Source organism: Cherax quadricarinatus, chromosome 39, assembly GCF_038502225.1.
Source record: "Cherax quadricarinatus isolate ZL_2023a chromosome 39, ASM3850222v1, whole genome shotgun sequence".
In the NCBI taxonomy this organism is placed as follows: Eukaryota; Metazoa; Arthropoda; class Malacostraca; order Decapoda; family Parastacidae; genus Cherax; species Cherax quadricarinatus.
Window position 1 is genome coordinate 32987062 of NC_091330.1, and position 23757 is coordinate 33010818.

The 23757-nt window shown below is 42.4% G+C and overlaps 1 protein-coding gene across 8 annotated transcripts in view; it reads right to left on the reverse strand.

Annotated features, from left to right (window-relative positions):
- Nucleotides 1–23757, reverse strand: part of LOC128696241 (peroxisomal sarcosine oxidase) — a 184629-nt gene that overhangs the window by 141775 nt on the left and 19097 nt on the right. For all 8 annotated transcript variants that reach the window (XR_011392938.1, XR_011392937.1, XM_070092561.1 and 5 more), the window contains one exon: nucleotides 4164–4264. Coding sequence is in view for 6 of the 8 variants with exons in the window: in XM_070092561.1 (XP_069948662.1) it covers nucleotides 4164–4264 (101 nt within the window). In the remaining 2 variants the exon portion in view is untranslated. The remainder of the gene's footprint in view (nucleotides 1–4163; nucleotides 4265–23757) is intronic.

A 23757-nucleotide genomic window follows, 5' to 3' on the forward strand; every position in this document is an offset into this window, starting at 1 on the left:
CTACACCTGCTGCCACTGTTGATACACCTGCTGCTGTTGCTACACCTGCTACTGCTGTTGCTACACCTGCTGCTGTTGTTACACCTGCTACTGTTGCTACACCTGCTACTGCTGTTGCTACACCTGCTGCTGTTGCTACACCTGCTACTGTTGCTACACCTGCTACTGCTGTTGCTACACCTGCTGCTGTTGTTACACCTGCTACTGTTGCTACACCATCTGCTATTGTTGCTACACCTGCTGTCACTGTTACTACACCTGCTGTCACTGTTCCTACACCTGCTGCCACTGTTGCTACACCTGCTGCCACTGTTGCTACGCCTGCTACTGTTGCTACACCTGCTGATACTGTTGCTACACCAGCTGCCACTGTTGCTACACCTGCTGCTACTGTTGCAACACCTGCTGCTACTGTTGCTACACCTGCTGCCACTGTTCCTACGCCTACTGCTGTTGCTACACCTGCTGCCACTGTTGCTGCACCAGCTTTCACTGTTGCTACACCTGATACCACTGTTGCTACACCTGCTGCCACTGTTGCTATACCTGCTGCCACTGTTGCTGCACCTGCTGCCACTGTTGCTACACCTGCTGCCACTGTTGCTATACCTGCTGCCACTGTTGCTACACCTGCTACTGTTGCTACACCTACTGCTACTGTTGTCACTCCAGCTGCTACTGTTGCTACACCTGCTGTCACTGTTGCAACACCTGCTGCTACTGTTGCTACACCATCTGCTATTGTTGCTACACCTGCTGTCACTGTTACTACACCTGTTGTCACTGTTCCTACACCTGCTACTGTTGCTACACCTACTGCTACTGTTGCTACACCAGCTGCCACTGTTGCTACACCTACTGCTACTGTTGCTGCACCAGCTTTCACTGTTGCAACACCTGCTGCCACTGTTGCTACACCTGCTGTCACTGTTACTACACCTGTTGTCACTGTTCCTACACCTGCTGCCACTGTTGCTACACCTGCTGCTGTTGTTACACCTGCTACTGTTGCTACAGCTGCTGCTACTGTTGCTACAGCTGCTGCTACTGTTGCTACACCTGCTGTTACTGCTGCAACACCTGCTGCTACTGTTGCTACACCATCTGCTATTGTTGCTACACCTGCTGTCACTGTTACTACACCTGCTGTCACTGTTCCTACACCTGCTACTGTTGCTACACCTACTGCTACTGTTGCTACACCAGCTGCCACTGTTGCTACACCTGCTGCTGCTGTTGCAACACCTGCTGCTACTGTTGCTACACCTGCTGTTACTGCTGCAACACCTGCTGCTACTGTTGCTACACCATCTGCTATTGTTGAAACACCTACTGTCACTGTTACTACACCTGTTGTCACTGTTCCTACACCTGCTGCCACTGTTGCTACACATGCTGCTGTTGTTAAACCTGCTACTGTTGCTACACCTGCTGCTACTGTTGCTACACCTGCTGCTACTGTTGCTACACCTGCTGTTACTGCTGCAACACCTGCTGCTATTGTTGCTACACCATCTGCTATTGTTGCTACACCTGCTGTCACTGTTACTATACCTGCTGTCACTGTTCCTACACCTGTTGCCACTGTTGCTACACTTGCTGCTCCTGTTGCTACACCTGCTACTGTTGCTACACCTGCTGCTACTGTTGCTATACCAGCTGCCACTGTTGCTATACTAGCTGCCACTGTTACTACACCTGCTGCTACTGTTGCAACACCTGCTGCTACTGTTGCTACACCTGCTACCACTATTCCTACGCCTACTGCTGTTGCTACACCTGCTGCCACTGTTGCTGCACCAGCTGTCACTGTTGCTACACCTGATTCCACTGTTGCTACACCTGCTGCCACTGTTGCTATACCTGCTGCCACTGTTGCTGCACCTGCTTCCACTGTTGCTACACCTGCTGCCACTGTTGCTGCACCTGCTGCTGTTGCTACACCTGCTACTGTTGCTACACCTACTGCTACTGTTGCTACATCTACTGCTACTGTTGCTACACCTGCTGTCACTGTTGTTACAACTGCTACTACTGGAGAGGGAGCATGGACACGAGGGTCGTCCCACAGTTACTAAAAACAACAGACATAGCCCCACTCAACAAAGGGGGCAGTAAAGCAACAGCAAAGAACTACAGACCGATAGCACTAACATCCCATATCATAAAAATCTTTGAAAGGGTCCTAAGAAGCAAGATCACCACCCATCTAGAATCCCATCAGTTACACAACCCAGGGCAACATGGGTTTAGAACAGGTCACTCCTGTCTGTCTCAACTATTGGATCACTACGACAAGGTCCTAGATGCACTAGAAGACAAAAAAAATGCAGATGTAATATATACAGACTTTGCAAAAGCCTTCGACAAGTGTGACCATGGCGTAATAGTGCACAAAGTGCGTGCTAAAGGAATAACAGGAAAAGTCGGTCGTTGGATCTATAATTTCCTCACTAACAGAACACAGAGAGTAGTAGTCAACACAGTAAAGTCCGAGGCAGCTACTGTGAAAAGCTCTGTTCCACAAGGAACAGTACTCGCTCCCATCTTGTTCCTCATCCTCATATCTGACATAGACAAGGATGTCAGCCACAGCACCGTGTCTTCCTTTGCAGATGACACCCGAATCTGCATGACAGTGTCTTCCATTGCAGACACTGCAAAGCTCCAGGCGGACATCAACCAAATCTTTCAGTGGGCTGCAGAAAACAATATGAAGTTCAACGATGAGAAATTTCAATTACTCAGATATGGTAAACACGAGGAAATTAAATCTTCATCAGAGTACAAAACAAATTCTGGCCACAAAATAGAGCGAAACACCAACGTCAAAGACCTGGGAGTGATCATGTCGGAGGATCTCACCTTCAAGGACCATAACATTGTATCAATCGCATCTGCTAGAAAAATGACAGGATGGATAATGAGAACCTTCAAAACTAGGGAGGCCAAGCCCATGATGACACTCTTCAGGTCACTTGTTCTATCTAGGCTGGAATATTGCTGCACACTAACAGCACCTTTCAAGGCAGGTGAAATTGCTGACCTAAAAAATGTACAGAGAACCTTCACAGCACGCATAACAGAGATAAAACACCTCAATTACTGGGAGCGCTTGAGGTTCCTAAACCTGTATTCCCTGGAACGCAGGCGGGAGAGATACATGATTATATACACCTGGAAAATCCTAGAGGGACTTGTACCGAACTTGCACACGAAAATCACTCACTACGAAAGCAAAAGACTTGGCAGACGATGCAACATCCCCCCAATGAAAAGCAGGGGTGTCGCTAGCACGTTAAGAGACCATACAATAAGTTTCAGGGGCCCGAGACTGTTCAACTGCCTCCCAGCATACATAAGGGGGATTACCAACAGACCCCTGGCAGTCTTCAAGCTGGCACTGGACAAGCACCTAAAGTCGGTTCCTGACCAGCCGGGCTGTGGCTCGTACGTTGGTTTGCGTGCAGCCAGCAGTAACAGCCTGGTTGATCAGGCTCTGATCCACCAGGAGGCCTGGTCACAGACCGGGCCGCGGGGGCGTTGACCCCCGGAACTCTCTCCAGATAAACTCCAGGTAAACTTCTGCTGCTACTGTTGCTCCACCTGCTGCCACTGTTGTTACACCTGCTGCCACTGTTGTTACATCTGCTGCTACTGTTGCTCCACCTGCTGCCACTGTTGCTCCACCTGCTGCCACTGTTGTTACACCTGCTGCCACTGTTGTTACACCTGCTGCCAATGTTGCTACATCTGCTGCTACTGTTGCTACACCTGCTGCCACTGTTGCTACATCTGCTGCAGTTGCTACACCTGCTGCTACTGTTGCTACACCTGCTGCCACTGTTGCTACACCTGCTGCCACTGTTGCTACACCTGTTGCCACTGTTGCTACACCTGCTGCCACTGTTGCTACACCTGCTGCCACTGTTGCTACACCTGTTGCCACTGTTGCTACACCTGCTGCCACTGTTGCTACACCTGTTGCCACTGTTGCTACACCTACTGCTACTCTTGCTATACCAGCTGTTACTGTTGCTATACCCATTGTTATTCTACCACTTAACCTAGCCACATTACCATTTAACCTGGCCACACTGTATTTAACCTGGTCACATACCAATAAATCTCCCCACACTACCACCGTACATGGCCACACTAACCTGGTCCAGGAGTATGATCTTGCGGCCAGCACGGGCCACGTGAAGAGCCGTCCAGCTGCCGATGATGCCAGCACCAACCACAACAACATCAGTTTCCAAAACTGTTGGGAAAACACATAACTGGGTCATTGTGGCTATTTTTCTAACTGAATATACATATCCTAGTGTTTTACAGTTAATACACTAATCATTGTCCTCATCGCTTCCGGGCCGTGTGGACGTGCTGCACAGATGCTCCCGATTCAGTTGATTTTCTGTGCAGTTTGCCTGTTTTGAGCAATCAACATGGCGGATAGACATGGCAGACGTGTGAATACTGTCTGTGTGGAACTGGTACGTGGTGCCCTAAGCAGTTCTACAATGCAGGTGCTACTCCCTACGATTATTCGTGATGTGTATGGGATACCCAATGAAGAGCTTTATGGCGTGGCTGTTAACGGAGTTACGAGGATTTTCATCAAATTTATAAATGCTGGATTTTACTCTAGCACAGTTGACAAGTACCACGAGAAGAGGATGGCCGTGAATACAGCAGTGGAGGTATGTCTACATGATGTATCCAGCTATGTGACATACGTAAAAGTCAGGAATGTGCCCTTTGAAGCTACAGAGTATGATGTGGTTGCGGTCTTCCGTCGTTATGGCAAGATTCATGCGGCGGAATTGGGAGTGTGGAAGGATGGGCCTTATGTGGGACTGCCCGAGGGATCCTTCAATCTGAATATGACGTTACGGCAATCAATTCCTTCGTATGTTTTACTGGAAAAGTTCCGAACGCAGGTCTATGTATACTATGCAGGACAGAGGCAGACTTGTAGGCTGTGCGGATCATTTGACCATATGGCAGCCCAATGCCATAGGAAACCAGGACGGAGGGAACAGATGCCAACACCAGTGGATCAGCAGTTGGGTCCTGTGGTGCAGGAGACAGATGCTGCCGAAAGGCAGGCATCGTGCAGTTGGAGTGAGGAAGTGGATAAAGCAGAGGCGGAGACAGACTCATGTGCTACATTACCTGTGGGGACTGGGCCTGAGCAGACGACGACGACGAACGATGACGGTGAGCCTGTAATGCAACAGGATGTAATGCTGGATGAGGTTTTGAATACCTTCCTGAGTGAGGTGGAGGGGAGTCTGGATGATGAGCAGCGTGGACGCTCATTGGAGGAGAATACAGTCTCATAGGGATGTGGGAAGACGATGTGCAATGAGGGGAAGAAGCACATGGTAGTGGCTTAGGTGCACAGAGCGTGCATGGAAGAGGAGGTTACATGTGGAGATGGAGGGTCACGCAAGAGAACAGCTGGGACGTCTGATATGGATGACGTCTTAACGCCAGGGCAGAGACCTGGGAAGAAGTCTTGGAAGCCCAGGTTGGATCTCCCGGAGAGTGGGTGTAGCGGTGCTGAAGTACTGAAAGGTTCAAAGGATAAGGGGGGGTGGTTGGGGGACTGGACAGACAAGGTGACAAACGGGGCTCTAGTCAGCAGCCACGTCATGCGGGTGCCATTCCAAGGTGGCGGGGCAAGCTGCCTTTACTGTCATAATTCAAGGTTGTAACTATCAATGTTAATGGCCTGAGAGCCGAGGTTAAAAGAGTATGGGTGGAATGGTTTTCAAAGAGATTTAATGTAGACATATGTTTCATCCAGGAGCACAATTATAAGTTTGGTTGTGAGTTGTCTTTGAAAGGATATAAATTGTATGTGAGTGGCTCGTTGAGGTTGAAAGGTGGGGTTGCTGTGGCTGTAAAGGAAACCAGTCCATTGCGTATTTTGGGGTGGGAGGAGGGGGACTCGGTCGTGCGGGCTGAGGTAGAATGGGGTGCAACGAGGGTTTGTTTTATAGGAGTGTATATGCCGGCGGATGGCAATGCACGAGTCAAGGAGAACTTTGCGAGGGAATATTTGATGTGCTTTTTAAGGGGTTTACCTTTAGTCACTGTCATAGGGGGAGATTGGAATTGTGTTATTAGGGGTGGGGATGTGGAACCGAGGGGGCGGGGTGTATGTTGGGCATGTTACATAATGTGTTTGGAGACGTGGGGTTTTTGGATGTTGTGGGGAGGGGGGGTTGGCAGGTTGAGTATACGTTTGCCAGACGGGATTATGCTGCAAGATTAGATAAGATCTATGCAACCGAAGCTGTACGTGTGTTGGGAGTCAGGACTTTTTGATGTGGGGTTTTCTGATCATAGGGCAGTTATGGCAGATCTTGATTGGGAGGGTATGGTTAGGATACAATCGGATTTTGGGAAATTAAATGCAAGACTCGTGAGGAGTGAGGAGGGGAGTATGGCTTTTGGGGAATGGTGGCAAACTTTTTGGGATTCTAGAGAGGTGGAGTCGTGTGTCGTAGAATGGTGGGAAAGGCATGCTAAGCCGGGTATAGCAGGTTTTTATAAAAGGAAGGGAAGGGAAGAGGCAGGGTGGAGGTATGGGTTGCAAAATTATTTTGAATATCAGCTAAATGGGTGTTATGAGGAAGGGGGGGGCAGCAGTACGGAAACATGGTGCAACTCAAGAACAGGTTGGCAGAGTTACATAATGGTAGATTTGATGCGGTACGTGTAAGGATGGGAATGGAGGGAATGGAGGAAAGAAAGTCTCCCTGATAACATTGAGTATACATAGTGTATAGTGTATACTACAGTGGCTCCCTAGTATATTGATGATAAAGGCTAAAGTGTCATTTGAAAACAGGTGAATTTGTAAATGAAGTGATAAGCCTATAGAGGCAGGTGCCAGAAGTCGCCAGAAACTTACCACAGGTCAGCTGTTTTTAATAATCTTCCTGGCTTGCTAGTGTTCTCGCATATAATCTAGTGATACCAGTGAATAGCAGAATACAGTGTTGTAGTAGCAACTAACCAGTATTATAATGGTACTTAGTGGAGTGGAGTGACTTTCATTAGTTTCTTTTTTCTTGAAATACCAGACATATACTGTGAATTTCATACAACCTGTAGTTACCAGCGGTCGCAATATACACAACCAGAAGCAATTATTACTACAGAAAAAGCGTCCTTCCTCCAAAATTTCCACCAGTCAACTATAGTGATAATATAGCATTTATTGTGGTGGAGACGGAAAAAAAATAGAAAAGCTAGATACAGCGATTGATAAACAAGGGTTGAGGTCGACCGTTCGTCATTGTAGGAGTTGCCAGCAGTCACCGGTTTCTTCAACATGCAAGTTATACTTTTGTATCAATCAAATCACATATTACTCGGGTAGATAATTTCCAGTAGATCCTTCATGTGTTAGCCCAAATCACCGACCAGTATGTTTTAAATAAGTGACCCACTGATCAGATCAGATCGACTGGTCCGAACCCTTGACTGGTCCGAACCCTTGACTGGTCCGAACCCTTGACTGGTCCGAACCCTTGACTGGTTTCAAACGGTTTCGTTGGACAATAAAGCAGACTGTAAACGGATGTGGTTGTAGGCGCCCTTATAAACACAAACATTAAATATAAATCAGGAACGTGCACGGTAAGCTGTCCAATATACAAAAACAGTTAGAAACAGAAATACAAATAGCTAGAGCTTCATTTAAGGAGGTTATTAATAGAATATTCAAGAGGTTGCTAGTAGAATTGCAGTAAATCAACCATTCAAATCATTATGAAGCTGTGTGTAGTCTGTGCTCAGTCAAACAAACGGGCTTCCACATGGATAAATTGTCATTTTTGTGGAAATTGGTGTCACGCCCCTTGTGCAGATATCCAAGAACTAGCTACAAGCAGTATTAAAACAGGGAAGTGTTTTTGGGTATGCCCAAATGAGATAAATCTGTGGACTAAAATCACAAGGGTATTAAAAGAGGACAACATCAAAGCTACTTTCATAGAAAACCTGGAAGCTCTCTACAACAGATGGGAACATAAAAAGTCTGGGCTGAATGGTACTGGCCCAGGCGCAGATATAAGGGGGGGGGCCCCAGGGGGCCCGCCCCCCCCCCTTTGGCCCTCTTTGGGCTTTGGCCCAGTGTCGTAGCTGGGTTTTCATTTTGGGGCGAGGGGAAGGAGGGGCCAATCCTTTACATGGCGGGGGCATGCCCTCCCGAATTATTTGAGATTTTAAAGCCGTTATATATATATATATATATATATATATATATATATATATATATATATATATATATATATATATATATTACTTTTCTAGACACAAAACTATGCAGAAATTCCTTTTCAAGTGGGGGGGCCACAGCTCTAGTGAGGGAGAGGGGGGCGGACCCCCCAGGCTCCCCGTAGTTACGCCACTGTTTTGGGATACATTTAAATTTGTTTTGCAACTTTGCAAGTTTACAGACCACTAATACCTCGAGCTCCATAACAATACAAAAATGCTTTTTAAGGTTGGATACTTATAATAAACATTTTGGAGCTGTATTGATGCTGAGAATAATGAGATGTGGCAAAAAAAGTCGTGGAAATGTCCTAACTTGAAAGAAATTTGGCATAACAGCCAGAGAGGCAGGCAGGCTCTGAGAGAGCGAGGCTCAGCCTCAGCGAGCGTCAAGCAGTGTTGCATGTTGAGAGCACGTGGTAACATCAGACGGCTGATGTGGCGTGACCCCGTGACGGTGAGTCACCGTCCCCCGGTATTTCAAGGCTCCAACACACATACTGACTCACTGCGAGCCGGGCACGAACCAGGATGAGAGGGTAAGGGTTCATGAACCATTCAGTGACCTTACTGCACCAGGTAAAGGGGCCAGGGCAAGATTAATACATTAGGCTATTGTGTTTATGCCTGTTTTGGGGCCTTGTGGAACAGTGCCAGAGTGGAGTGGGTTGGAGCCTTGGAGCTATGCCTACGGTAGCCTACCGTGAAAGAGTATAATAATAATAATAATAATAATAATAATAATAATAATAATAATAATAATAATAATAATAATAATAATAATAATTGTTATTTTTATTAGACTAAGTTTCAACATATTTACCCATATCTCAGATATGGAGAGGGGTTTGAGACAGGGGTGTCCCCTGTCTCAAATATTGTTTGCGTGTATGCAGCATCCATTTTATGGGCTCGTTGAGGGGAGGGGGATTTTAAATGGGGAGAAGGATGGGTGTATAGATGTGGTGGGGTATGTGGATGATACCACTGTTCTGATAGCCGGAGTGGAGGGATTGCGTACGGTGGAAAGTGTGTTGGAGCTTTTCGGGAGGGCATCTGAACAGAGCAAAATCAAGTTTGCTGGAGGTGGGTGCCTGGGGGGGGCTTGGGGTTGGAGTTTGGGTGGGAAGTAGTGGCTAGGCTAAAAATTTGTGGAGTTATATGCATGACAGATGCGCGGGAGGCTAGGCAGGTGAATTCGGAGGGGGTGGTGGAGAAGGCAGTAAAAAGGTTAAGGAGTTTACGGGCGGGGGACGTCACCTTACAACAGCGGGCGATAATCATAAATTCATTAGTTTATAGTAAAGTGTGGAGTATGGCTGTGGTGTATCCACTGCGGACTCCAGACGTACATGAGATTCAGAGGAGGGCATTACATTATGTTTGGGGTTTTGGGAGGGCATGGCTAAGCAAGGAGGTGATGTCGAATATACGCAGTGGAGGAGTAGGCCTTTTAGCGATGGGGCCGAGAGTAAAGGCCTTATATGTGAAACAGAGGTTCGTTAGGGAGGGGGGGAAAGAGGGGTTAGAGTGGGAAAAGTGATGGAGGATGTGCGGAGATGGTGGAGCTTAAAAGAATTAATTGAATGCGAGGATATGCTGAGGTTATTGTTACTGATTAGGGAGGTGGAAAAACTTAGGGTGGGGCGTTTGGTGACGATGAGCAGAAGGCCGGAAATCATATAGGGGGTATCGGTTTATCCCTTGTATGATTGGGGTATGATATGGAATGACTTTCGAAAGCTTAAGTTAATGCCGAGAGTACGGGAGTTTGTATATAGATTTATAATGGGGATATTAGCATCGAAAGCTGTTTTGTGTTCAATGGGATTGGTGAGGGAACAGACCTGCGATCACTGTGGAGAACAGGAAACAGCTTTTCATGCGGTTTATTTCTGTGAAGAGTTGAGGGAGGTAAGGGTGGGGTTAGCGAAGGTTTTTAGGTTGCTGGGTGGGGGTAATGTAGAGACCCTGCGAGCCTTAACATTAGAAGTACGTGGGGTCTGCAGAGAAGTGAAAAGGGCGATTATGTATGTAGTGGTGGATTTTCTGTATATTTCCTGGGGGATGAGGGACATGGGAGGGGGAAGAATTAGGATTAGGGCAATTGCGGTGGGCATATATAGAAAGGTTTGCACAAACAAACTTATTTACGGGGGGACAGTGGAGGGCACGTTTTCCGGAGACCTACTGCAAACTTACGGTCAATGGCCTCATGCAGTTGGCGAGCTAATTATACGTAAAGGACTGGTTTCCTTTATAAGCGGGTTGCCATTAGTTTTTCGGAGGGAGAGTGTATGAGGTAAAGGACTTGCGAAGGAATGTGAGGGTCGGGAAGGTATGTACTGCGTGGTGCTGTGTTGACATGTAAGTTTTGTGTGCAAGATTTTGATTAGCCCAAGATTTGTATAAATTAGGGCCTTGTGATTAAAAGGGAGTTATAGAAGTCACTGTCCATATTGGTCTACCAGTTTTTGCAAAGATAATTTTTCTGGTATGTATTTTCGTAGTATTTATTGTAATTTTGTAGGGAATTTCTTTCCTCTTAGATGGCTTTTATATTTGTTTTTACATAATTTGTTTTCCACCACTTTTGTAATGGTATTAAGTTTCGTTGCTGATGCAACGTATGCTGTAAAAATCTTTCAGTTGTTGATGCTTTATATGCTTATGCAATTTTGTGTAATGCTTATTTTTGTTATAGGGTAATGTTTTCGGATAATTAACAGACTTTGTTCTTAAGTTAAATCTCATAAGCAGTTGCATGTATATATAAAGTTACAAAAATTTATGTTTGATCACTGCTGTGAACAATAAGTGTGCGAATGATGTGGGTGTATTTATAGATGAGTTTTCATGGGGGGCGGGTCCCCCCTCCAACAGTTTTGTGTGTGTCAGAAACAACCTACTAAAAACATCTATTTCTATGAAAACTGATGTTTACGTCAATGAGTGCCTTACCAAAACAAGACAAAACCTTTATCGGCTAAGAAAATTACGCTATGCCCAAAAAAATCCACCAGTGCTTTGTGAGGGATGGAAAAATCGCAGTTAGGAAACAGCCCACTGGGAAGAGATACTTCATCTCTACAGAACATGACCTTAAAACATTCCTAAGTGAGGCTGGACTAACAGAATCAGAGTAAAGTGCAGATAATACCCATAGTCCACCGTTAGTGTTATATTGTCATAAATTTGTGCCCCCCTAAAATTCTAATACCCCAACTACTTTTGATTGTCATTGTTGTATTCAACTACCATCCTACCTCATAGTCTTAATTGTGTTTAATATCTACAGAATCTATCTCCTTTTTTACAACTTACCACATCACTGTTCCATCTTATTTTATTATAAACTAACCATAACTTGTCTTCAATAATTCTACCTCACTTTAAAAAATACTCAATTGCCCAATTTTATTCTAAATCCCTATTATTGCCCAATTTTACTTTAAACTATATTGATCAAACTTATTGTAAACTTCTTTTATTGACCATTTTTATTCCATACTTTTTTAAACTAGTATTTTCAACTACAACTTTTATATCATCCTGTCTACCATCTTACTAGCATATTATAACCAAGTCATTGCCATTTTTATTTTTATCATTTTTTTTATTATTCTTTTGCTACCTTAATTTGTGTATTTTATCCTGTCAATTTAAAATCTAATTATACTCTAATTCTTGTAAACAACTTATATAAGACCTTAGTGCAATTACAATTGAGAGTCTTGTTCCTTTATTATATTATTAGATTAATCACAGTTTTACTCTAGCTCATTCTAGCTCAATACATAGTCAATACCAAATTCACTATACTAGACCATAGTGCAATTACTAGTGAGAGACTGGTGCTATTTGTAATTTGTATTTTTATATTATAAACCTAGTTGTATATAAAATACATAGTCAGACCATAGTGCAATTACTAGTGAGAGACTGGTGCTATAGCTCATTCTAACTCAATACATAGTCAATACCAAATTCACTAAATTAGACCATAGTGCAATTACTAGTGAGAGACTAGTGCTATTTTTAATTTGTATTTTTATATTATTAGATTAAACCTATTGTACTATAGCTCATTCTAGCTCAAAACATAGACTCCACAAAAGTCATTATTAGACCTTAGTGCAATTACAAGTGAGAGTCTTGTTCTATTTTTAATTTGTATTTTTATATTACTAGTTTATACCTAGTTGTACTTTAGTTCATTCCAGCACAACACATAGACAACATCAACTTCATTATGTGTAGTACTGACTATACTCTACATGACCAAAATACTCTAGCTATATACTTGTCCAAACTTCCTACCACTACAGATATCAGTACTAGAACTCAACACACAACTCAGGATATAAATAACCATAATTTAAACCTAGAAGATGATTGATCACATTGACCCTGATCTAAACCTCCATAATCTGTCACCCAATCAAAACCTATTGGAAAGTAACTGCCTTTATTACACAGCATCACAAGCCACCACTATCCTAAACAATGCTAAAAGTCTATCAGTACTTAACTACAACATCAGGTCCTTAAGCAAACACTATGATGACCTCCTAGCACTCCTTGAATTACTAAAGACACCCTTCTCCTGCATTATTCTTACCGAGACCTGGCTTAAGCAGGACACAATAGATATCTACCCTCTACCAGGATACACAGCAATTCACAACTGCAGACCAAACCAAGTTGGGGGTGGTATTGCAATCTATTACTCTAACCAATTATCTTGTCTTAGCACCACTTGCTTTAGTGATGAATATGGGGAATACATTTTTGCTAATTTTACTGTAAAAAAACTTAAGACGCCTATAACAATCGGTGCCATTTACCGGATACCTCACACAAACATCCCAAATTTCAGTGAGAAATTAAAGTCACTAATAACAAACAGACAAATGAATAAGCACCACCTTCTCTTAGCTGGAGACTTCAACATCAACCTTGGCTTACTAGATGATCAGCCTGTAACTGATTTCATCAACAATATGAACAACACACTTCTCATACCAACAATAACTAAACCAACCAGGCTCACTGAGACAAGTGCAACCATAATAGACCACATATGGACCAATATACTAGCCCCCCTTAAATCAGGGATAATCACAGATAGCACTACAGACCACTACCCTACCTTCCTCCTGACAAACATTAGTAAACCACCACTTGAATACAACAAAGTCTCATTTAGACTCCATGACGAGGCCTCAGTAAGGAAGTTCACAGCTGACCTAGAGACTGTTGATTGGCCTACAGAATTCTCCAAGGCCAATGGTATTGATGACTGGACAGACATTTTTCTTAACAAATTACTTAGACTATACAACAAACATTGTCCTATAAAAACAAAACAGATCACAAACAAACGGCTTGGTTGCCCATGGCTAACCAACACCATTCTGAAATCCATTGACAAGAAACACCAATATAAAAAGCAATATAGACAGGGCTTAATACACAAAGATATTCTTAAACACTATTCATCAGCTCTCACCAACGTAATTAAGAAAGCCAAACAACTATACTACTCCAGTAGATTCACAGACACTAGAGGAGATATAAAAAAGACCTGGAAAACACTCTCTCAGATTCTAGGGACCCACAAACTGAGAAAAACCAAGAATATTGTCCTAACTAAACTTAATGAAACACCACTACATCCCACTGACACAGCTAACAAGATAAACGACTTCTTCTCAACCATAGGATCTAATCTCGCCAGTAAAATCCCACATACCAATGCCCATGCCGGGGACTACCTAGATGGGAATTTCCCTAATTCCTTCTATCTTGCACCAACTGAGCCCACGGAAGTCACTGAGATTATAAAGTCACTTAAAAATAACTCGGGGAATCTGTCTCATGTCCCACCATTACTGTACAAGCGAGCGGCCCATGTCCTTTCGCATGCTATTTCATTACTTTTTAACAAGTCACTAGAGACTAGCACCTTCCCAAAACTACTCAAGATGGCAAGGGTTACACCAATACATAAAGGTGGTGACCCTACAGATTTAAACAACTATAGGCCAATATCTAACTTACCATTGCTATCCAAAATCTTTGAGAAACTCGTGCACAGTAGACTGTATTCATTTATAACGGCTCAAAACATACTCAACCCCTGCCAATTTGGATTCAGGAAAAATAAAAGCACTAATGATGCAATCATAAAAATGCTAGATCTGCTTTACACAGCATTAGAAAATAAGGAATATCCACTAGGAATTTTTATTGACCTAAGAAAAGCTTTTGACACAGTAGACCACGACATCCTACTCCACAAACTTGATCATTACGGTATAAGAGGCCATGCGCTTGCTTATTTCAAATCTTACATTACTAATAGGTATCAGTATGTCACCATTAAAGACACAGCATCAGCAACACGGCCACTTGATACTGGAGTTCCGCAGGGAAGTGTCCTTGGTCCCCTGCTCTTCCTCATATACATCAATGACCTTCCAAACGTATCCCAACACCTGAAACCCATTCTCTTTGCTGATGACACGACTTATGTCATCTCTCACCCTAATCTTGCCACCCTCAACACCATTGTGAATGAGGAGCTGATTAAAATATCGACTTGGATGACAGCCAATAAACTTACGCTTAACACTGACAAAACTTACTATATTATGTTTGGTAGCAGAGCAGGAGATGCACAAATTAACATTAAGATTGACAACACTCTAATTACCAGAAATAATGGGGGAAAATTCCTAGGCTTATACCTTGACAACAACCTGAATTTCAGCACCCATATCCAGCATATAGCCAAAAAAGTATCCAAAACGGTTGGGATCCTCTCCAAGATACGATACTACATGCCGCAAAATGCCCTTCTCACACTATACCACTCACTTATTTATCCATACCTCACCTATGCTATTTGTGCTTGGGGATCAACTGCAGCAACACACCTAAAGCCAATAATAACCCAACAAAAAGCTGCAGTAAGAATAATCACTAAATCCCATCCCTGGCAGCACACCCCCCCACTCTTCAAAGATCTAAACATACTCCCAGTTCAGTACATCCACACTTACTACTGTGCAATCTATATCTACAGGGCCTTAAACTCTAATATCAACCTTGACCTAAAACGCTTTCTTGATAGTTGTGACAGAACCCACAGGCATAACACCAGAAACAAACATCTCTACGACATTCCCCGTGTCCGACTAAACCTTTACAAAAATTCAATGTATGTCAAAGGCCCTAAAATCTGGAATACCCTACCTGAGAACTCTAGAACTGCAGACACATTCATCACCTTCAAAACTACCATTAGAAAACATCTTATCTCCCTGATACACCACGTCAACTAACTACACGAATACCACCTGGTGGTTCACACTTACACTCGCTCACTCATTTGACCATAAACAGAAATATTAATCTCAGTCTTAAAATAATGAATCCTGTGATACTCCAATACTGAAACTATACACTGTGCCAAAACAAAAGCATTCACATTGCTAAACTCATAAACTAGTATTTAGTCACTTAGCCATAAGAACAACTTACCTCATAATTTGTAATATTTTACAATTAAGAATAAAACTAAGTATGCCCGAAATGCCCAGCCATGCTATGCGTTCTAGTGGTACACTCTGTAATCACAATTTTACTACATGTAAACCAAACAATAACCAAATTTCTGTAAACTCAGCATTGTAATCCTTATAGAGAATAAACTTTGAATTTGAATTGTGAATGAGGAGCTGATTAAAATATCGACTTGGATGACAGCCAATAAACTTACACTTAACACTGACAAAACCTACTATATTTTGTTTGGTAGCAGAGCAGGAGATGCACAAATTAACATTAAGATTGACAACACTCTAATTACCAGAAATAATGGGGGCAAATTCCTAGGTTTATACCTTGACAACAACCTGAATTTCAGCACCCATATCCAGCATATAACCAAAAAAGTATCCAAAACGGTTGGGATCCTCTCCAAGATACGATACTATGTGCCGCAAAATGCCTTTCTCACACTATACCACTCACTTATTTATCCATACCTCACCTATGCTATTTGTGCATGGGGATCAACTGCAGCAACTCACCTAAAGCCAATAATAACCCAACAAAAAGCTGCAGTAAGAATAATCACTGAATCCCATCCCTGGCAACACACCCCCCCACTCAGCATAGACCTAAACTTACTCCCAGTTCAGTACATCCACACTTAATACTGTGCAATCTACATCTACAGGGCCTTAAACTCTAATATCAACCTTGACCTAAAACGCTTTCTTGATAGTTGTGACAGAACCCACAGGCATAACACCAGACACAAACATCTCTACGACATTCCCCGTGTCCGACTAAACCTTTACAAAAATTCTATGTATGTCAAAGGCCCTAAAATCTGGAATACCCTACCTGAGAACTCTAGAACTGCAGACACATTCATCACCTTCAAAACTACCATTAGAAAACATCTTATCTCCCTGATACACCCCGTCAACTAACTACACGAATACCACCTGGTGGTTCACACTTACACTCACTCACTCATTTGACCATAAACAGAAATATTAATCTCAATCTTAAAATAATGAATCCTGTGATACTCCAATACTGAAACTATGTACTGTGCCAAAACAAAAGCATTCACATTGCTAAACTCACAAACTAGTATTTAATCACTTAGCCATAATACCAACTTACCTCATAATTTGTAATATTTTACAATTAAGAATAAAACTAAGTCTGCCCGAAATGCCTAGCCATGCTAAGCGTTCTAGTGGTACACTCTGTAATCACAATTTTACTACATGTAAACCACACAATAACCAAATTTCTGTAAACTCAGCATTGTAATCCTTATAGAGAATAAACTTTGAATTGAATTGAATTGAATTGAATATATTATCATTTTGTGTAATGTGTGTCAGTGAATGATGTGTATGTATTTTGCGTGTTTCAATTTTTTTTTTCTCTTGCACTTGTGATATAATTCTTCGTAATCTTGTCCAGATCCTGTATTATTGTGGTATTTAATATTTTATACTACCTTGTAATTTATGATGTTTTAAATCAAATGTAAAAAAAAAATACACTAATTGCAACTGAAAGCTAATCAGAAAGTAAGAGGCGCTCCCTATACCAGTGAAGGAGAAGAATAACAGAGCTGCTAAATGAGACCACTATATCTGTAATACGAAGGGAGACACTGGTCAGAGAAATAGCTAACATCGAACTTATGCTACAGGAATCTTACAGGAGTCAAGAAACGTAGGAAGAACAAAGCCATAAAAGAAATTTAAAGAAACCCAAAATACATCTTTCCTTATGCCAAATTAAAGTCGAGAACAACATCCAGTATTGGGCCCCTACTTAGACGAGATGGGTTCTACACAGATGACAGAATGAAAATGTGTGAGCTACTCAAGTCCCAGCATGACTCAGATTTTAGTGAGCCCCTAACTAGACTAAGAGACTATGAAATGAATTTTATATGAGCGAGACTCACAATTTGGTAGATTAAAAAGTAATCTGATATTATCCTAACACCACATAACATCGATAAGGCGATAAATGGCATGTCCATGCACTCTGCCCCAGGCCCAGACTCATGGAACTCCGAGTTCAACAAAAACTGCAAGAAACCCCTATTATGTGCTTTAAACATTCTATGCAGAAGGAGCATTGTCATAGGGGTCGTCATACAGTTGCTAAAAAAGCAGACAAAGCCCCACTCCACAAAGGTGTCAGTAAAGCAATAGCAAAGAACTACAAACCGATAGCGCTAACTTCCCTTATCACAAAAATCTTTGTGAAGCAATATCGCCACCCATCTAGATACCCATCAGTTACACAACCCAGGGCAGCATGGATTTAGAGCTGGTCGCTCCTGTCTGTCCCAACTACTGGACCACTACGACAAGGTATCGGATGCTCTAGAAGACAAACAAAACGCAAATATAGTATACACAGACTTTGCAAAATCCTTTGACAAGTGTGACCATGTTGTAATAGCGCACAAAATATGTGATAAAGAAATAACAGTAAAAGTTGGTAGACGGATCTCTAATTTTCTAAAAAAAAATAGAACACAAAGAATAGTAGAAAACAAAGTAAAGTCTGAGGCAGCTACGGTGAAAAGCTCTGTTCCACAAGGTACAGTACTCGCTCCCATCTTGTTCCTCATCCTATCTGACAGATGTAAGCCACAGCACCGTGTCTTCCTTCCAATGACTCCCTAATTTGCATGACAGTGTCCTCCAATGAAGACACTACAAGACTGCAGGCAAACATAAACCAAATCTTTAAATGGGCTGCAGAAAACAATATGAAGTTCAATAATGAGAAATTTCAATTACTCCGATATGGAAAAAGTGAGGAAATTGAAACTACATCGGAGTATAAAACAAATGCCACCACACAATAGAGCGAAAAACTAATGTAAAGGACAAGGGATGGAAAATAGAAACCTTCAAAAGTAGGAATGCCAAGCCCATGATGACACTCTTCAGATCGCTAGCTCTATCTAGGCTGGAATATTGCTGCACACTAACACCAACTTTCAAAGCAGGTGAAATTGCTGACCTAGAAAATGTACAGAGAACCTTCACAGCGCGCATTACTGAGATAAAACACCTCAGTTACTGGGAGCGTTTGAAGTTCCTCAACCTGTACTCCCTGGAATGCAGGAGGGAGATATACATGATTTGCATATGACACTAAAATAAAAATGAGTCACTACGGTAAAGGACACTGAAAAAGTACTGGAAGACATAAGAAGGGTTTTCCAGTGGGCAGTGGAGAACAACGTGACGTTCAATGGTGATAAGTTCCAGCTGCTTACGTATGAAATGAAGAACTCTAAAGGAACGCTACATATAAAACTCAAGAGGGTCACCAAAAAGAGCACAAAGAACATGTAAAAGACCTGGAAATAATTATGTAAGCTGACCTTTCTTTTAAAAACCATAAGAAGACAAAGATCACAACAGCCAGGAAGATGATGGGGTGGGTATTGAGAACTTTCAAAACAAGGAAAATAATGCCGATCGTGACATTCTTCAAATCACTAGTGCTCCCTCACTTAGAATATTGCTCAGTGCTGACAGCCCCATTCAAAGCAGGAGAAATATCAGAGGTGGAACAAATACAGAGATCGTTTGCAGCTCACAGTGAGTCAGTAAAGCACCTGAACTACTGGGGACGCCTTCAAGTCTTGAACATGTACTCACTGGAGCGGAGGTGAGAGAGATACACGATAATATATACCTGGAAAGTACTCGAAGGCTTGGTCCCAAATCTGCACACTGCCATAACAATACACTGGAGAGAGAGGTATGGGAGGAAGTGTAAAATAAACCCAGTGAGGAGCAGGGGTGCAGTGGGGACAATAAGAGAACACTGTATCAACATCCAGGGTCACAGACTATTCAACATCTTTCCAGAAGATATCAGAAACACGGCTGGGACAAGTGTAGAAGTGCTACCCCGAGATGTGGCTTTCTAAAATCTAACTTTTATATATGTTCATCTATCTAAGATTACATTGCGATTACCATCATTAATAGCTAAAACGAGAGTAATCATCAATATAATATTAAATATTCATTTTCATCTTCCCCGTTTTCATTATATGTAAATATTTATATAACGAATTATTTTGGTAAGGAAATGGATCGTTCACCATAGGTAACGACCAATTTATGTTTGTGTGGCGTCACTACTCGCCTGACGTGAGCTGACGTCAGGGGTGAGTGGTGTGGGTTAGGCAGTACAACAACTCTCTCAGTCTTCAAGAAGGTCCTCTCTACCTACTCGTTTACTTTGAGGAGTTATTCAGCAGTATAGCATTATTCTTTCAATCTTTTGAAAGTAGAGTATTTGTGAAACTTTCACCAAGTAAAATCTCATCAGTGTTTAAAGAGGTTTCACTTATTAAGCTTGGATCGTCTCTGGTTAGAGCGACCATGTATCTTAGCAATTTCATATGTAAATACCCATTCAGTCAGAATGAAGGTAATTGTAAGTGGTATATAAGTTATAGGTCTGTTAAGTGTTATTTCTATATTACAAGTAAAGGTACCATTTTAAAATACCTTAAAGAATATTACGTAAATTAAGTTATATTAAAAACAAATTTTAATTCAGTCTTTCCATCAGCCCATCATATAAATCCTTATTACGATTTTCCACGAGTATATTCCATACTGAAGATCACCTATACTCGGGCCAAATATATTATAAATTCTAAGGTCTACCGTAATAAGAAGCCTTCAAGAGAAAACTTGACAAGTATCTTCACGAGGTGCCAGATCAACCAGGTTGTGATGGATATGTTGGGCAGCGGGCCACCAGCAGCAACAGCCTGGTTGACCAGGAAAGCACCAGACGAGCCTGGCCCATGGCCGGGCTCAGAGAGTAGATAAACTCTCGAAAGTTTTCAAATGTATATCAAAGGTATGTGTGCCGTGAAGGTTCTCTGTACATTTTCTGGATCAGTAATTTCACCTGCCTTGAAAGGTGGTGTTAGTGTGGAGCAATATTCCAGCCTAGATAGAACAAGTGACATGAAGAGTGTCATCATGGGCTTGGCATCCCTAGTTTTGAAGGTTCTCATTATTCATCCCGTCAGTTTTCCAGCAGATGCAATTGATAGTGTTGTGGTCTTCGAAAGTGAGATCCTCTGACATGATCACTCCCAGGTCTTACATTAGTTTTTCGCTCTGTTGTGTAGTTGGAATTTTTTTTATACTCCGATATAGTTTTAATTTCCTCACGTTTCCGATATCTCATCATTGAACTTCGTATTGTTTTCTGCGGCCCATTTAAAGATTTGGTTTATGTTTGCCTGGAATCTTGTAGTGTCTTCACTGAAGGACACTGTCATACAAATTAGGGAGTCATTAGAAGGAAGACACAGTGCTGTGGCTTACATCCCTGTCTGTCAGATATGAAGATGAGGAACAGAATGGGAGCAAGTACTGTTTCTTGTGGAATAGAGCTTTTCGCAGTAACTGTCTCAGACTTTACTCTGTTTACTACTACTCTTTGCGTTCTATTTGTTAGGAAATTATAGACCCATCTACCAACTTTTTCCGTTATTCCTTATCACATATTTTGTGCACTATTACGACATGGTCACTTTTGTCAAGGCATCTGAATCTGCATTTTGCTTGTCTTCCAGAGCATCCAGGACCTTGTCATAGTGGTCCAGTAGTTAGGACAGACAGGAGCGACCTGCTCTAAACCCATGCTGTCCTGGGTTGTATAACTAATGGGTATCTAGATGAGCGGTGATCTTGCTTCTTAGAACCTTTTCAAGGATTTTCATGATATGGGATGTTAGTGCTATCAGTCTGTAGTTCTCTGCTATTGCTTTACTGCCCACTTTGTGGAGTGGGGCTATGTTTTTAGTTCTTAGCAGCTGTGTTCATGCTCCCACTTCATAGGTTGTTATAAGCACATGATAGGAGTTGTCTGCAGTTAGATAAGATAAGATAAGATTTCGTTCGGATTTTTAACCCCGGAGGGTTAGCCACCCAGGATAACCCAAGAAAGTCAGTGCGTCATCGAGGACTGTCTAACTTATTTCCATTGGGGTCCTTAATCTTGTCCCCCAGGATGCGACCCACACCAGTCGACTAACACCCAGGTACCTATTTGCTGCTAGGTGAACAGGACAATAGGTGTAAGGAAACGTGTCAGAATTTCCACCCGCCGGGAATCGAACCCGGGCCCTCCGTGTGTGAAGCGGGAGTTTTAGCCACCAGACCACCGGGCCACCTGATGAACAAGGAGTTTCATTTGTTTGGGTATCAGGCAGAGTGCATGGGCATGTCATTTATCGCCTTCTCGAAATCATTTGGTGTCAGGATAATACAGGAAAGGTTTGAATCTTCCAGATTCTGTCTTGCTCATAAAAAATTCATTTAGGTCTTCGACTCTCAGTCTGGTTAGTGACTCGCTAAAACCGACTGATACTGGGACTTGAGTAGCTCACTCATTTCCTTGCTGTCATCTGTGTAGGACCTATCTCGTCTAAGTCAGGGCTCAATACTGGATGTTGTTCTCGACTTAGATTTGGTATCTGTAGGCACGGTATATCTGGTAAAACAGGTGGTACATGCACCTTTGACCATCCCAAAAAATGTCGCACCCACATGACAACAGAAGGGTGCACCTCCCATTCCTGTAAATTATTTCACCTTGAAATGTGTCACTCGTCACTCCACGAAAGAAACTGCAACAACACATACTGTCAGGTATACTATCCAAAGGGGACAAGACACCGACCAGCCAGACTATGGGAAACAAAACAGGGGAGCTAAAACCTCTCCAGAGAAAGTGGTTTTATAGTGCCAGGAAGTAAAAAACTGGCAAGAAATGACAATAATCTTACACCAACTGAAAACACTTCTGGAGCAGAGGCGCAGTCATTGGCCTCCATTCCAGAACAACAGATATTAGAACCAGCAAATAAAACCCCCACAAATTCCATCAATATAATGACATTTGACTTTGCAAACATACAGATTCTAAAGCCGTCAACAAACAACAAAATTCCTTACATTAATGGACTGCTCACTGAGTCAAATGCAATGTTACCAGCTTTCACAGAAGCCCACATAAAGGATCACTTTGACAATGAAATGTATCTGAATAGGTTGTAACCTATTCAGATACAACAGACTAAACAGACAACAAGAAGGGGTTGCCCTGGGTTGGCCTGGGCTCTGGTGGCCTGGTGGCTAATGCTCTCACTTCACATCGCGAGGGACTTGGTTCGATTCCCAGCCAGAGTAGAAACATTGGGCGTGTTTCTTTCCACCTGTTGCCTATGTTCCCCATCAGTAAAATGGGTACCTGGGTGTTAGTCAACTGTTGTGGATTGCATCCTGGGACACTGACCTAATTTGGCCGAAATGCTGAGCATAACAAGGGGCTTTCTATAATATAGTAGTATGTCATTGATGTCAGCTAGGCCTGTATACCATGTACATGTACTTGTAGTAAATGAAGGTGTTAATATTATTATTATTATTATTATTATTATTATTATTATTATAGTCGCTCATTTGCTTAGAACTACTAAACATCTCAAATGATGTAGTTGAAGTTTTGGCGGTAAAAATTTAAAACCAAAATCTTGTCATTGTGGTTGTATATAAGCCACTAGATGCAACTTCCCATCAATTCCAGGAGCAGCTTTTGACCACTGTCTGTAAAATCTTCCAACTCCTACCCCATCTTGCGACTCGGAGATTTCAACTTGAGACACCTAAAATGGAGGAGTGTAACAAATAGTATTTTAGCAGAGATCACCCCAGGAGGCAGCTCAGATCAAAATTCACACACACACACACACACACACACCAAATTCACCTTAACAGTAAAAGATTTGTGTGCACCAAGTCTGCCTTTTCTATTAAACACTTTCTTCTTTGTAAATATACATCC